Below are 14,061 nucleotides of genomic sequence, written 5' to 3' on the forward strand. Positions count from 1 at the left end.
TTTACCAACTGAAATGTGTCTTTCAAGGCGATTCCACATGATTTGCATTAACAGCGCTCCAAACAAGCGGCCTTATAAATAAGCGCGCTGTTGTGTGTGCCTGTTGTGTGTGTGAGGGGGGCATCATGTCCATTTTAGAATGTTGGTCGCAGCTCAAGCATTCATCAAGTCGCTGTTGCCATGGAAACACAGTTCTCGTGCAACACAAGAAAAAAAAAATGGTTTCCAGCACCGTGCAGGTGAACAGGCAACAGCGCGTTGGGAGCACAGCCGTACTTTAGCAAACGCAGCTTCGTCCATCATCTGACAAGCAAGGGAGTACCTTTCAACTTTGAACTTTGCAACACATGGACGCTCACCTGAAATGACATTGTTGGTATGTAGAGAATTAACTAGAAAATCAGCCAAGAGGCATTTTGTAACTCTGGAGCTACAAAATGCCCAAGTGTTAACAGGTAAACTAGTACCCACGCTCATCCATCTTTTTCGCTTATCCGGGATGAGCTCACGGGGGTATCAGCTTCAATAGGGAGGCCCAGACATCCCTCTCCTCAGCCATTTGGACCAACTCCTCCGGGGGAATCCCAAGGCGTTCCCAGGCCAGCCGAGAGACATAGTCCCTCCAGCGTGTCCTGGGTCTCCAGGAGGCATCCTGACCAGATGCCCGAGCCACCTCAACTGGCTCCTCTCCACGTGGAGGAGCAGCGGCTCTACTCTGAGTCCTCCCCGAATGACTGAGCTCCTCACCCTATATCTAAGGGAGAGGCCAGACACACTACGGAGAAAACTCATTACGGCTGCTTGTATCCTGGATCTCCTTCTTTCGGTCACGACCCAAAGCTCGTGACCATAGATGAGGGTTGGAACGCAGATCGACCGGTAAATCAAGAGCTTCGCCTTTTGACTCAGCTCTCTCTTCACCACAACGCTATTGTTTTCAAATTTGGTGTCATGATTTTAGGTTCTGTGTTAGTTTTTGAATAAGTTAGGTTTTATTGTGGTTTTGTTTTGTTATAAGTTTATCCGGCCTGCTCAGACCATTTCTGTCACCAGTCTTAATTCAGTTCACCTGCCAGCATTCTTGCACCCTGTCACTCCACTTTTTCAGTCATCGTATCAGCTTCAGTTTACTCCCAAGCGCTTCCCTGTTCCCGATTAGCTCCACCCATGCCAGTAATTAGTTTCACTCCATTCACCTGATCACTCCCTTACTTATACCTGCCTCTGCCCCCTGCAATCTGCCACATCATTGTTTGTTTTTCCAATCCCTATCGGTGAGTCTTGTCCAGCATTCCCTGTTCCACGTTTGTTTGCCTGTTTAACTGACCACTGCTTGAGTTTATTCTGCCCACCTGTTTCCTGATCACTGATCACTGTTAAATGATGTGTTTGTCTGTTTATAACAGCCACCAAGAAAAATCTCTCTACAATTACACTGTCGCGCTGCGCTAAAGGATCCTGTCTATTGCGCAATACGCGATTAATTCAAAAAACTCTGCAAATTATTCTTGTACCTTCCGCAACAGGTTGCAGTCGTAAAAATGGACATGGCTACGGCAGACTTCCCTATCTCCTCCGCTTATACAGCCGTGATCTAATCTTGTTTACATGAAATAAGCCTGCTCTCGAGCAGGTTTAAGCTGGCGCACATGTTGCTATGACAACAAGTGCAGGAAGTCTTTCGAAGAACCAAACGATCCAAGATCATGCCAAATCGTCAACAATCAAATCCTGCTAACTGAGTTAGCGATGTACGAAGAACGGACCCCTGGTCTTTACTTCTTGTAAACGTTTTAGCTCAAAGAACAAAACAGACCAATTAATCTTGCTTCTTGACATAACTTTGGACACTACAGATAAACAGAGTAAAAGAGCTACCGTCCATCTGTTTCCTCTCTGCACTCCGAGGTCAGTCCGACCTCACTAATTTTTTTACCAAACTTCTTTCCAAACTTGTACATTAACAACACTTCATGTCCATCTTAAGGTATTTGTAACGACTACTTGTCTATGAAAACTTAAAAGTGAACAAACAAGAAATAAATGTTAATCAAACAGTCACTTGATGGATAGTTTTACGCAGGTTTTCTCATGTGCTAAGACTTCTCCCTTCCTTAATAGGCATGTCTAGCTTCCAACTCCGGTTCCCAGTGTTGATAAAATACAAGAGTTAAGTTTACATCTACATAGTTCAGTCATTCTTATGTTCCAAACACCAAAACCCAGAAACATGTTGTAACATTCCAAACCCTTATTTCCCATTTGAACTTTTAGACTGACATTGCTGGCTGGCTTATGCAGCTACATCTGTAATGCTGCTGAGCTGGCAGAGCACTGTGCCTTCATCACTGACTAAAGCTGCTTAAATGACCAAGTCTGAATTATGTGTTTGCAAACAGTAAAACAGTATTTCTGCCATCCAACAGGAGGTTAGCACATTTGTAAGCTATGAAGGTCTTATTGTCGCTGTAGTGAAGAATATGTGGGTTTCAGGCTACTTTCGGAGGCAGTACTGACAGGCCCGTATTAAGACAATGTGGTGCCCCTGGGCACTATACCTCAAAGCCCCCCCCCCTCCCCCCTTCTTACCCGTGCTGTCCTCCGGTCAAAAACATCAGACATAATCAAGGGGATTTCTGTAATGTAATTTACTATTTACTAAATTACACAACTACATGTAGGCATATGAGCAGTGAGCAATATTCAAATATCTCATTTTAAAATTATCCATAAGGGCCCACTGGCCCTTATGGATAATCAGGCCCTGAGTACTGAGGGGAAGTGATATATCAGGAGATTCAATTTGGGCAATGCATCCTCTACCTCAAAATGTAGTGGAGCTAAAGCTGACCGACTGCAGCTCACATAATTCTTAAAAATCCTTAAATATAAGTTCCTGGCAATACAGGTTCGTCATAGATTCAGTTGATAAGTTGTGATGTGAATCGAGAATATTTTTCTTTGTTCATCGCGTTTAGCAGGAGAAAGAAAAGAAACATTGTCACGTGAACACAAACTGATATTAGCGAAACATTTATATCTTAGCGACCGGAAGCATCACAACCATCTCTCATGAAATGTGTTCATGCGGTGATCTGTCCTGCTTAAGGCTATGGGGACAGCTTCACTGTGCCAGCTGTTGTGAGCGACTTTGCTTCCGCGTTTTAGAAGGATTTCCCAGACCTCGACCTCACAGTGACACGACGCACCCTCCCTCTCACAGACACATGTTCTTCATGTCAATTTGTTTAGCAGCTTAAAGAAGACTTTACAGCTCCTTAAAACTGAACTAAATGTTCCGGGGGTTGATACGTAGTCGTATCTCTTCGGCTTCTTCTTTTAGCCCAGGAGGTTTTTAGCTTTACCATTAAATGCTTGGCACAACAACACTGAACACATAAACCAAGAGCTACAATTAATTAATTGGAATCAAAGCATGTCAATGTGTTGAAAAGGTTCAGTCTAAGCAGTGACCTAAACTCAATTGGGAATCTGTGGCAGGATTTGAAAAAATTGGTGTTCACAGATGCTCTCCATTCAATCTGACTCAAGTTGAGCTATTTTTTTTTTTTTTTTTGAATGGCAAGAAGTTTCAGTTTCTGTGTGTCAAGCTGGAACAGAGGTACTCCAAAAGACGAAACAACGTAAGTATTGACTCAGGGGGTTCAATACATATGCATTTTGAACTTGGAGAATTTTGTATGTAAACACATTTAAAACCATGTATCCTACAGATCCCATACATATTTGTGTTCTGTATCAAATAATATTCTTTTAAATGCATTCAAGTCTGAGGCTGTAACTTGTCAAGATGAGGGCATCTTCGAGGGGTGTTGAATACTTTTGCCAGGTCCTGCATGTTGGGCTCATCGTGTTTCTCTAAAGTGGGGAATTAGGTTGGTGCAGGCTTCATGAGGTCCCCCCCACGCGTTGTCTTCAAAACGTTTATGTGACCTGACAGCGAGAGGTCCGCTGTTGACAGTGATCCATGAGGAGGGAAGGTTGCGATTGTCAGGACGATGCCGTCTTTCCCCAAACGCTGGCCATGCGGTGCGCCCGGCTGCGCCGCAGAATAGCTACCGGCAAAATAACCGTCCTTGCGACTCAAGCGAAGGAAGACAAAGGACGACAAAAGCATGAGCCATTGCCCAAACATGTGTCTGCGTCTGTGTCTGCAGACGCGTATACCCCAATTTCTGCAATAATAATAATAAAAAAAAGACCGGATGGTTGGGCTGCAGCTATAATAACACGTTTTAGCCTATTTTTTTGGTCATTCTCTCCACCACATTTCTAATTCATTCATCAGTGTTTTCAGTCAGGTGCTGCACAGCAGATCTAATTCAGAACCCAACTGGTGTCACCGGGAGCATGTGCGTAAAAGCGATTGGTGCAGTCATTCTAGTTCTTTCTCCCTTTTTTTTCCTCCTTCTGCCTCCCGCTTGTCTCTCTCGTTTTTCTCATTTGCCTTTTTCTTTTTTTCTTTTTTTTTTTTTTGCTGGAGAGGTTATTGGTTGTAGCTCTCAGAACCAGCATCGCCATGGAGGGACGATAAAGGAGAGAAATGGGTGTGGATAGAGGACGATAGCTGCACCACCGCGGAGAGGAGGAGAGAGTGGGATGCGCTCCTTCCAACGTGAAGCTGGCATCAGTTAACCACACCACTTCCGCCTGGGTGTTTTTCTACCGTATCAGACTGTTATCCGCTTACACACTCTGCTGGCATACACTTTTAAAGGAATCCGTGTTGCGCTTTGTTTGATCAACTAGCTACTCTATTAAACTGTTTGTTTGTTTTTTGTCATAAAGAGTTTGACTATAAGGGGTTGTCACCTTGATCTCATATTAAACTTTATGCGTTATAAATACGCGTTATAACTCGTGCATCTCGTGTACATCACTTTAGAAATACAATTTGGCTACTCAATTTCTACTTTTCATAAATAATAAATAAATGTAATCATTTTGTCTACTGTGGGTGACTTTTTTGCATGGATGAAGCAACGTGTCTAGCGATAATGCAGCGTTGTAGAGTAACCTTTTGACAATTATTTATTTTAGATAAACTATTTTTATTTAAGACAAGGCCTGAAAGACCTAACTATCATATTGGCTTGGATGTGTAACTGAACTTAGACAGAGAACCAAAACTGGACCTAGCACCTGTGCTTTAACATTGCTCCTGCAGAACACTTCCTCTATTTTTGTCCAGCTTCCAGTTCTTTGAATAATAATAATAATAATAATAATAATAATAATAATAATAATAATAATAAAGGGGCAATATGTTTCCCCTTTGAAAAGGTAAGGTTTCTTAAAGACTTCACAGACAATCATCTTAAAACGCTAAAACTAATACGGGGGGGCTAAATCTTTTCTTCAGGCTTGTGTATACACAAACATGTTTTGATTTTTACCTTAATAATAATAATAATAATAATAATAATAATAATAATAATAATAATAATAATAGCATTGAAGCCTATGGTTTTACTTTGAAATCCAGTTTCCGGTTTCTGCGCGTATGTTTCATCTGCCTTAATGGTCTCACAGCTCCAGTGGCTGGGAAACACACCCGTCAGCCACGCGCTTTGGAGAGAGGAGAAAAAAAAAACGCATCACGGACAAAGGAAAATATGGATGCACCGTGGAGCAATGATTTCAGCTGGGAAACGCGATGGTTGAGCCTCTCCTGTTCCATTCACCGGGAGACCAATTAGCCCACCTTCATGAGGTGCTGGGATGCGAGAAGCTGCAAGCAAAAAAAGGCGGAAGGCTGCGTTTAATCCGTCTGTGGATCCTGTGAGCTTGCCATGGCTGTGACGGGGGCATGCAACTGGAAAGGGAGGAATGTGCCTTTTAATTATTTCGTGCTGTTTTCCTTATTTTGTGGCCTTGCGTTTGGACAGCTGCGCTATTCGATCACGGAAGAACTGGAAAACGGAGCTCTGGTAGGTGATCTGGCGCACGATTTGGGGCTGGATATTCGAAGGCTCTCCACCCGTAAAATCAAGTTAACCTCCATCAGCGGGAAGCGCTACGTGATTGTCAATCCCAAAAACGGGAAACTGCTCGTCAATGACAGGATCGACAGAGAGGCGCTGTGTGATTTCCCCAACCCCTGCATCATTGATCTGGAGGTGATGGTAGAGAACCCCACAGAGGTGCACTACGTCAAGGTAGAGGTTGTGGATGCAAATGACAATGCGCCGCAGTTCAACAGAGATGAGTATCAATTGGAAATAATAGAATCTGCTATGCCGGGCTCTCGTTACCCGATTGAAAACGCTGAAGATCCAGACATTGGGTCCAATTCTGTCCGCATGTATCAGCTCAGCACAAACGAGAATTTCGCGCTGGTATCGAACAAACCCTCCCTCAACACAAAGCACATAGAGCTAGTCCTGAAAAAGCCCCTTGATCGCGAGCAGACGCCTTACCACCAGTTAATTCTAAGTGCTGTGGATGGTGGAATACCTGAAAAAACAGGGACAGCAAAAATCAACATCCGGGTCTTGGACTCAAATGACAACGTGCCAGTGTTTGACAGCTCGGTGTACAAGGTAAAACTGCTAGAAAACTCACCCAAAGATACCCTGGTAATCAAGCTGAATGCTACGGACTTGGATGAAGGCACAAATGGAGAGGTTTATTACTCTTTTAGCAGCTACACCCCAGAGAGAGTCAGGCAGATGTTCAGCATGGACACAAACACAGGGGAAATAAGAGTGAGGAGCAATGTTGACTATGAGGAAACCAACTCCTACGAGATGTACATCCAGGCAATGGATAAGGGCCCAGGTGCGGTTGCGGCCCACTGTAAGGTGGTTGTAGAGGTTGTGGACGTGAACGATAACGTCCCTCAGATAGTGCTGTCGTCTCTCTCGAGCCCTGTGAGGGAGGACGCCCGCGCGGACACAGTTGTGGCCCTCATTAGTGTCACTGATCGAGACTCAGGCACCAACAAGCAGGTGACCTTAGAGATCCCAGCAGGCCTTCCATTCAAGATCAAGTCATTCAGAAATTACTATACCCTGGTTACCTCAGCCTTCCTGGATCGCGAGACCACTGATGCCTACAATGTTACTCTGAGTGCCACGGATGGAGGGAACCCTCCCTTATCTTCCCAGAAGACCATACAAGTGGATGTGGCAGATGTTAATGACAACCCGCCACGTTTCGAGCAGACCTCATACACAGTATATGTGACTGAGAATAATGCCCACGGGGCCTCTCTGTGTACTGTGAAAGCTCAAGATGCAGACATCAAGGAGAACGCACGCATCACCTACACAGTGCTCAATGACAACAACCATGGCATTCCCGTCACCTCATATGTGTCTGTGAAGGCAGATACAGGGGAGGCTTATGCCCTGCGAGCCTTTGACTATGAGTCACTGAGAGAGTTTCATTTCCAGGTCAAAGCCCAGGATGGGGGCATTCCTCCACTCAGCAGAGTCGCTACCGTCTACATTTATATAATGGATCAGAATGACCATGCTCCACTGATAGTCAGTCCTCCTGGCAATGGGACACGCTCCTTGGAGACAGTACAAAAGAACGCAGAGCCTGGTGCCTTGGTGACCAAAGTGGTGGCATACGATGCAGATGCCGGTCCAAACGCCTGGCTGGTCTATGTGCTGGAGACAGCCACGGACCTCGACCTGTTCAAAGTGCACGAGCACACCGGAGAGATCCGGACCACTCGGAGGATCCTGGAGGATAACTCCACTTCTTTTGCTCTAACAGTGGTGGTGAAAGACCACGGCGAGCCAATTCTCTCCTCCACCGCCACCATCAACGTGGCAGTCATGGAGGTGGCACCGAAGGTGGCGCCTGACACCAAGAAGGTCATGCGACCTCACGCCACATTGTTCTCATTCTCAAACGTGACTCTTTATCTTATCGTGGCTTTGAGTGCCACAACATTTGTATTCCTGGTCACCGTGGTGGTGCTCGTCATTGTCCGCTGCCATGCCTACTGCACCCAACCTGGTTCCTGCTCCCCTTGCTGTGGGTCACAGAAGCCTCCTCCAGATGGCGGGAGCAGCAGTGTCAGTGCGGGCGGGGGAGGCGGTGGAGGGGCCGCGGGACAGCCTAATAACAACGTGGTGCTTCGAAGAGACCTCAAAGTGGAGCCTCATTACATTGAGGTACGCGGGAATGGCTCCCTGACAAAGACATACTGCTACAAGACCTGCCTCACCGCCACCTCTGGCAGCGACACCTTCATGTTCTACAACACTGGACGGCCAATCAGCGGCACCTGGGGAAGCGGCGCTGACCGTTTCTTCACTAGTGGAAGTGGATTTGTACGAAGACTGAGTATGCCCGATGCCTCTCTTCAGATCTGCCCAGAGGTGAGTCACTTTATTTTAAAGAAAAACTTGAACATAGTAGCTTTGGGCTGGCTTTCCATGCAGCTGCTGATTGCAAACGTGAAATGTGTGTGAAAGCAGTATGACTGAATTCTTTGTGACCATGCCTTTTGCCGGTAACTTTATTTTGCAGCAGTAAGATCTATTTCCCTTATGTCAAATTTGATCTAGTCCTGCAGTGAATGGAACCTCTGCAGCTTTCATTGCTTTTATAAACCTATTACTTTGTAATGTGCAGTCAGCCATGTCAAGCTCAGCACCCATTCTGCATTAGTGCCACCCCTGATGCTTTTCAAGACCTGTATTTTTATCTGATGATTCTGAGATTTGTGCTTCAGACTTTTGGGCTTACGTCAAAGCTACTCCTTCAGAACAAAACAAAAATATTTTGCCATGACATTCCTGAGTGTGACAGCTTGTGAGGGAATAAAAGGAAGTGGTTATGGTGTAGCGGAGCTAAATACCCCAGACTTGCTTTAATGTGTGTGAGTGTGTGTGTGTGTGTGTGTTTTGTATTTTAATGTCTCATTAGTTGACTGCTATCATCATCTTTGCTGCGACAGTGATATGTCCAAGATGCATCTTTGGTATGTCTTCCTCAAACCCAAATTGCTGGATTTGGAAGACAAATATTTTAAATTTTTGACTTAACAATTCTCCCAAAAATATTGCTATACAAAGTTCTATTACCTATGAGGAGATGGGAAAAAACTGATCTGAAGTAGCCCTTGTTCAGTTTCCAATTAAACCATGCCACCATATTTTAAAATTAGCTTCTCATTAGGGTTACTAAGTCCTTAGAATTTTGGAATTAGATTTCTTTTTCTGTGAATTTTCTAAGAATTACCAGGGATATTAAGAGATAAATGGAAATAAACCCCAAATTAAAAATATTAAAAGCTTGGCCCTTACCAGGTGTTTTAATGATACAGTTAAACCCAAAATCACAGATTTAGATTTTACATGATTTTTCTGACTTTAAATAATATTAAAGTTAGTTCACATTTGCCCAAAAGTCCAGTTAATTCCTACTCTTCTTAGCCAGTTGCCATAGAATATTTCCTATTTACAATATTGCAAAAATATATGAAGTTAACTTTTTTTTTTTAAAGTTTTAAAATTCCCAGGAACTTTTCACCCACCTGTCACACTGGTTCCAGTACAGTTTCACTACAATTTTGAGGTTTGAAATTCTACTTTTTTTAAGATCCAGCTCATTATACGGCACTAAAATTAGTAATTAGTTTTTAAATGTATTGAAGTGAGTCTAAAAAGCATGAGAAAGATGAGCTAGTGAAATCCCATCATTGACCAACACTAATCTAGTACATCTAGTACATGTTACATGTACTAGATGTACTATATTGGAATTGAACATATACCACACATCAAGAATACAATTGTTTTGGCAATAAAGTTTGTTGCATACTGGGTTTTAACTGCAACCGTTTGTGAGAGGTGTCCTGTGAACTTTAAGACTTCAGACCAGATTCACCAGGAACAGACAGCTTTACCCTAGAAACCCTCACACATCAGTCTGATAAAATACATGAGCACTCAGGGACAGGGCCAAACCCTTCCAGCTCTGAAATGTAAACAACATTACGTAATTATCTGTCAAAAAAGCTGTTATATTTCCTTTCAGTGGCAGCCATGTTTAAAATCTTTGTGTGTATGTTAATATATATTCATGTGTGTGGATGGAGTGACACAAGTGCTGCCTGTCCTACCACATCCTGATCTGGGATGTGCATCATAAATAATAGATGAGACCATGGCCCAGCCCGGCCATGCACTGTATGAGATCAAATTAAACTCACTCTCAACCCCCCTGTCTCTCTCTTTTTTTCTTTCTCTCTCTCTGTATTTTCTTTCCATCTTTTGCTTCTCTCCTGCTCTTTCTTCCTCTTGCTCTCTCAGCCAAAAGCTCCGAATGCTGACTGGCGATATTCTGCATCTTTGAGGGCAGGGGTGCAGAGGTAAGCATTTTTTTTTTTCCACTGCAACTTTTTGTCTTCTCTTGAAAAGGATTACACCTGTTTTGTGATTTTTATCATGTCTAAATCAGAGGCTCGTTACTATGCGGGTACATAGTTTGGGCATATAAACACATGAATGCATTTGGAATGTTCTCACCAGAGGTTAAATGTTAGCGACAAGGGTTTTATTTTGGGAATTTAAAACAAGAAATCTTTCCAGGAAGCAATTGTTGATACTGAAGGATTGGTTTTTGCATTGTTTTTGCATTTTTTTATGAGTAAGTAGACAAGAATTGCCGAAAAAGAGGTTCCAGGGTAATCTTAAAAAAAAAAAAACATGTACACAACATTAACATTGCTTTGAGCTTCTGGTGCCATTTGAAAGAATGTTTACACATAAAGCAACTTACAAAAGCATCGGTACCCCTTGAACGGTTTCACTTTCACAATACAACCACAAATCTCAACAAATCTTATTGGGATCTTAGGAGACAGATCAATTCCCAGTGGTGCATTATTATAAAGCAAAAGTAAATATGCTGTTATTTTGTTTTTCATAAAAATCTGAAAAGTGTGGGATTGATTTGTTTACAGCCAACCAGATAACCCTAAATTAAATCTGGCATTCCCAAACTACTTTAGAAGTCACATAATTACAGAACAAAGTCCATTCACGTACAATTCTATTTCGGAATAAATAATGGCGTTCTCTGAAGACCTCAGGGGTTTATTAGAGAAGATTAATGAACAGTCTCAAGAAGACCAAGAAGCACACTAGACCAGTCAAGGGTAAAGTTGAGGAGAACCTTAAAGTTGAACATTTAACCAGAACTAAAAGCAGATGGTTCAGGTCAAAGTATTTTTGTTTCCTTTATTTAGAATCAAAGTACCCAGTAAAAACCCAGACTTAAAGCTGCAGTAGGTAACTTTTGTACAAATGTATTTATCACATATTTGTGAAAACTGTCACTATGTCCTTACAGTAAACAAATGAGACGGATAATCTGTGGAAAATAAAAATCAAGCTCCCCTGGATCCTCCCAGTGGTCCTTCTGCTGTTTGCAGAACTACACAGCTCCTGGTCAGAAACAACCAATCAGAGCCAGGAGGATTGTCTGGCTCCGATTGGTTGGTAACAGTGTTAATCACTATTGTTCACGCCCTGTTCAAACTCAGGATTACTGGTGGCCCCCAGCTGTGAGAAATAACCAGTTTTACAGTAAAAGTGCCAATACCTGTAAGGTGTGCTTGTTCAAATGTTCAGTCTAAGTACACAGTTTTCTCCAAATTCCCTACTGCAGCTTTAAATCTAATTGAGAATATATTTCAAGACTTGAAACCTGTGTTCACAGACACTATCCATTTAATCAGACTGAGCATGGGATGTTTTGTAAAAAAATAAATAAAAAAAATAGACAAAAGTTCAGCATCCAGGTGTCTAAAGCTGTCGGAGACATACCTTGAAAAAAGAGCATATTAAGGTGTTTTTTTTGGCAAAGTTTTGACCCAGGAGAAGTTGAATCCAAAACTACGCCACACTTTTCAATTTTCCTTGTAAAAACTTGATAAAATGTCAACAATTTGTGAACCCTTGCAAGGCAATGTTTTTTTTTTTGGAAGTAACCACCATGATAGCGAAATAGTTTAAAACCTGACATTGAGCTATTTGAAAGAGATGTTTTATAAAGTAGCATATTCTGCACAGTTAAACAAAGGATACTAACAGAAATACCATAATATTATTAGTACAAACTGTACTTAGGAAAGACAGACATGGTGTGAAGCCAATAATGGGCAATACATAATTCACATAAAGGAAATGATAGAGGCTAGTAAATTAATAAATAGAGTGTTAAATCTATAAATTAACTGTGCGGTTATGTTTTGGTGTGCTGAAAAACTAGATTTGGGCTTAAACCATAGGGAATTTAAGTAGGAAATTACCCAAAGCATTTGTACAAAAGCATGAAAAATTAATCCCATAGCCACAAGCCGTGACCTAAAAGCTAGTAAGAACTTTTAAGTATGACCCAAATCTTTGTTTTCAGTTTTCACTTACTTGGTTCTTTGTGCTTTCCTGCAGTTAAACATCTATGCAATGAAGGAATTGCAAGTCTAGAGTGCAGTAAGCAGCTCACTTTGTTACTGTTGTCTTCTGCAGAATTTAGCATTTTTCTAAACAGCAAATTGTAAAACTTTACATTCTGGCAGTTAGCCAGTTTTTGTTATAGTTATTTCTCACGTCCTTTATGTTTTAAAAGTCTGTAAGATTGCCGTAATGGTAATCTACATGCAGAATTTGAGGATTAGTTTAGATGCAGGATCCGTTAGAACATGCCGGTCCTTCCCCTCTTCAACATTCTGTTCCTTTGTAGTTTTGGTTGTTTCATACTGAAATGAAGCTACGGGACATTTCATACCAACTAAGCAACAATTCACTATCAACCGAAGGTGGTTTCAAACCTGCTTTCATAACTGATTAATTGAAGTAATTTTCTGTAACTTACCTGCAGTTTATTATAAGAAAATGTAGCAATGTGACTCCTGTAAAAAAAAAAAAATGTGCAGCAGCCGGTCGCTTAGAGCTGCTTTGGTTGGATCAAAGGGCTTAATCTCTAATGATTTAAAACAGTCAGCTGGCCTACATGATGGAACAAAATAACATAATTGAAATTGGATGCAATACAAACTATTTGGAAAAATAACATGCTGTTAAACTGTACATGATTTATGTGAATTACAGTATTCATCCCTGTAATGTATGGCAACTGAACCCCAAATAAATTTAAACTGCACAAAATCACTTTTTAGTACAAAATGCAAGTTGCAAAAGAACAAATTGGCAATGCTTAGATATGAAATTGGTATACAAAATTGTGAAGAGACGAATAATCTGGCAGATTCTTATTAAGAAGCAAGGATAGAAAAATGTTTTTCCTATCTTGTGATGCATGCTGTAATGTTGACAAATAAGGGTTACTTAGTTCCAGGTGTAAATAAATTCTGATTATGGTGAAATTGGAATTATCCAGTCTTGTTACATATCTACGCTTTTAATACACTGTTCATTAGTATTGGGATCAACCGACCTGGGGACCGTGGGACCTGGGGACGAATTCTAATGTCATACCAGTTCCACCAAGTGGTCATCAAAAACTAGGTCATGCCGTCAGTTTCACTTTCACCTTCAAGCATTCAGCATCATGACCTGAGAGAATCTATTAGTTCAGACAGCATAGCCTGATATTAAGTAATATTATTATTGGATCATTGTTGTTATCTTTGAGTTATAATTTCATTGATTATGTGCCAGTAGCACAGATGCTTTATGAGAGTCACACCTCCCATGCGGTAAAGATTTGCAACAGCTTGAGATATCTGGTTATCAATTTCTTAATCTTACAGTGTCAGCTGTCTAGAAAAACATTGCCAGGACATTATTTTCATTTGGTTTTCTTCCTACAACGTTGAAATGAAAGATATTAGTGTGACAGGGGTTCAATTGACCACGTAGTACCACATAAACATGACAACAGCAGTTTGTTGGTGATGATGATTTAGCTGCATTTAAGCAACTAATATGGGCATGCTACTTTTAATGCAAAATTTTATTGCATGATTTCTTGTTAAAACACTTGAGAGAGGATTTTAAGAGAAAGACAGGATTTTCATTTCATGGCTCAGCGTCTCTCATTTTGAGTAAC

At 41.7% G+C, this 14,061-nt stretch overlaps 1 protein-coding gene across 1 annotated transcript in view; it reads left to right on the plus strand.

Annotated features, from left to right (window-relative positions):
• Positions 1-5,542: 5,542 nt before the first annotated feature.
• LOC105927756 (protocadherin alpha-C2-like) overlaps positions 5,543-14,061 on the plus strand; it is a 31,143-nt gene continuing 22,624 nt past the window's right edge. The window contains exons 1-2 of the mRNA XM_036143348.1: positions 5,543-8,360; positions 10,299-10,357. Of these exons, the coding sequence (XP_035999241.1) occupies positions 5,814-8,360; positions 10,299-10,357 (2,606 nt within the window). The 5' untranslated portion in view covers positions 5,543-5,813. The remainder of the gene's footprint in view (positions 8,361-10,298; positions 10,358-14,061) is intronic.

Source organism: Fundulus heteroclitus, chromosome 11, assembly GCF_011125445.2.
Source record: "Fundulus heteroclitus isolate FHET01 chromosome 11, MU-UCD_Fhet_4.1, whole genome shotgun sequence".
In the NCBI taxonomy this organism is placed as follows: Eukaryota; Metazoa; Chordata; class Actinopteri; order Cyprinodontiformes; family Fundulidae; genus Fundulus; species Fundulus heteroclitus.